This window comes from Sycon ciliatum, chromosome 1, assembly GCF_964019385.1.
Source record: "Sycon ciliatum chromosome 1, ocSycCili1.1, whole genome shotgun sequence".
Taxonomy (NCBI): domain Eukaryota; kingdom Metazoa; phylum Porifera; class Calcarea; order Leucosolenida; family Sycettidae; genus Sycon; species Sycon ciliatum.
The window spans coordinates 79,704,482-79,707,228 of record NC_088643.1 but is presented as its reverse complement, the minus strand read 5'-3'; the positions used below and the strand labels follow the sequence as shown (position 1 = coordinate 79,707,228).

General features: G+C 41.3%; 1 protein-coding gene across 2 annotated transcripts; it reads right to left on the bottom strand.

Annotated features, from left to right (window-relative positions):
• Positions 1-1,570: 1,570 nt before the first annotated feature.
• LOC135805719 (large ribosomal subunit protein P2-like) lies at positions 1,571-2,301 on the bottom strand. 2 transcript variants are annotated; one of them, XM_065319803.1, is made up of 2 exons: positions 2,145-2,301; positions 1,571-1,950 (listed from the first exon to the last, which is right to left on the bottom strand). In XM_065319803.1, the coding sequence occupies exon 2, from the start codon at positions 1,948-1,950 to the stop codon at positions 1,624-1,626; it is 327 nt and encodes a 108-aa protein (XP_065175875.1). In that variant the 5' UTR covers positions 2,145-2,301; the 3' UTR covers positions 1,571-1,623. The 2 variants fall into 2 exon arrangements, with proteins under 2 accessions (XP_065175875.1, XP_065175876.1); XM_065319804.1 differs by having other exon boundaries at positions 2,130-2,256.
• Positions 2,302-2,747: the final 446 nt, after the last annotated feature.

The following is a 2,747-nucleotide window of genomic DNA, read 5'->3' as shown; positions in this document are numbered from 1 at the left end:
GTTTTTGATCTACAGGTTTGGGTAGAAACTACTTCTTACGGTAGAGGTGTTCGTTTTTTGAAAAAAAATTCTACTCAAAAGGGTAGATTCTACTTTCCTCTACCGGGAAAAAGTTGGTAGAATCCGGTAGAAGTTGGTAGAGCTACGGGATTTCCAGCAAGATCAAGGATTTGTACACAACTCCATAAAAAAAAGAAACATTTCACGTACACATCGTGTAAACTACTAGATCTGGTAGAACAGCGTTCGTACACTTGCCTCTACCATCTACCTCTATCGGTAGAGTGACTCTACTCTACCAGGTAGCTAAAAACGAACGTAGCCCAAATCACTTCGTAGTGTCCACAGAATTCAGAGAATCCCGCAGAATATTGCAGAAAAGAGAAAAAAAGCTACCATTTCTGGAAACTTGATGTATTTCCCAGCCAAACCAACCTGCTTGTGACTTTCAAAATCAACTTGCACGGTACATTTTGGAGCTTTCAATTTTTTGGACCAGGATTTCACATGATTTTGGTTCGGAATTTAGAAACCGGCACGGAATTTCTGATATTCTGCCGCAGAATTCACGGGGGACAGAGATTTGTTAAAAAATGACACACAAACTATTTTAAATTTTGAATACATGTAGTATGAAAGTACGACATCATTCAAGGCACTTTCCAAAGCGGGATCGTGTCCATTTTTGGCATGAAGGATATCACTTCCATTTGCCATAATTAATTTGGCTGTAGCTTTCCTACAAGTTGCTGAAAAAACGACATTTTACAACCATGTTTAAAAAAGCCAAATCATTTCGTACATGGATTGACAAAGATAAACACTGCTGCACATGCTTTCAGTTCCAACTTAAAACACAGCACATTTATGAAGTACAATCGTCCTATAGTTCGGACACTGTTACTATTACAGACACAACAATCAATTACGGTCTGCATTTCCTGTGGGCTTGGTAACCTAATAGCCTGTTCAGTATAGACATGGAGTAGTGTTCACATCCATGGATATTTCACAAAGTGCTGCTTCTGCTACTACCTCTACTCTGAATCTTCTCCGGATTATCTGGTCACTAAAGTTCTTTGCGTACAAGCTACATAAGTGTATGGATGTTCATTTGAAAATGTGCATGGCCATTGCGCAGTCTGACATGATGGAAGTTGGAAAGTTGCCACGTTCCTCAACATGTGACAGTGTGTACAGCACTATACAAAATTAATACAGTTAGGCAGTCAACTGGAAACCTCAACAATACATGCAACACAAATACGTAACCAGTGTACTCTTTACACAACTAAGTGAGCATGTTGCTCAAATAGGTCACAGGGGTACTAAGCATATCCCACGAGGAAGATAGAGGAGAGACGAACGGCTTGACAATACATGTAACTACAACACAACATGTGTCAACAATTTACGATACAAAACTGCACGGTAAGAATTATAATCATGTCTAGGACAGGATCTATGGTCCTGCTCAAGCATGAAAGAAGGCCCAACAATTCCACAGGAACTACAACGCATGAAACAACACAAGTCACACATGCACACTAACCGATACCTTGCACAGAGCTTTGGATGAGATGGGAAGATTTTTAATAGGATTGATGATGATCCATGAAATAATTAATCGAAAAGACCGAATCCCATGTCATCGTCGGACTCCTCTTCCTCCTTCTCCTCCTCCTTCTTTACTTCCTTCTTCTCCTCGGCAGCAGCAGCTGGGGCAGCAGCGGCGGGAGCAGCGCCACCGGATGGTACAGAGGCCAACTTGGAAGATCCAGCTGCGATCACCTCATTGACGTCCTTACCAGCCAAATTCTTGATGACGGTCTGTGCCATGGCATCGTCGCAATCGATACCGACGCTGGCCAGAATGGCCTTGATGTCCTTCAGCGAAGGGCTGGCATTACCGCCAAGGGTAGCCAGAAGGTATGCAGCCACGTAACGCATCTGTAAAGCAAGACAATAACATCAAGAGAAAACATTAGAGAAAACATTAGAGAAATCATATTGAAATCAAATTTTATACAAAACTGATGAGTCAAAACACAACAGCAATGCTATGGACCCCTTCAAAAACACCTCGGTACTGCAAGAAGAGTTGAACGATGCAACACAGCAATTCTAACCTTATATCTGCTTACGTTTAAGTCTTTTAGACACGAAACGGGGTTCTACAAACCAGAAGGGAAAGAAATGTTCATCGACAACGAAGTCAGAGAGGAAGAGAACTTTGCATCGTCGCCATTTTACGCATGCGCATTAGGTCAGTTCAGAGGACGATGTCAGGGGGAAAACCCCGGTGGCCAGTCCAAAATTCGTAAGATCAGCAAAAAACCTTCTGAATATCAGCAAAAAGGGTCGTTCTAAATCAGTTTATTCCGATAAAAGTTCATAAACCCTGCATTAAACCGAAAGCGATACCCAAAACCGGTAAACCAGGGAGTCGTAAAATATTTTTTGCCCAAAAAAGATTGGCATTTCAACCATGTACCAGTGCAGTACTGTGTTTTTGTAGTAGCTGTGAAAAATGCCACTGAAAATAATCGGCCTTGCCTTGTTCATTGTTCACTGTAAAAATAATTTTAATAATTGCTATGACGTGTGACCACTTTTACATGATATGAACAATGATTACATCACTACTGTGAAATAGGGCCTAGGGAGCTCCCCTTTCTTGTACATGCATGTAATTCAAATCGAGACCGGTCGACCACCACTACTGAAAAATAAAAGTACATGTCATT

Bases quoted from the DNA above. Each gene is read 5' to 3' on its own strand.
- LOC135805719 (XM_065319803.1), bottom strand. From the start codon at position 1,950: ATGCGTTACGTGGCTGCATACCTTCTGGCTACCCTTGGCGGTAATGCC.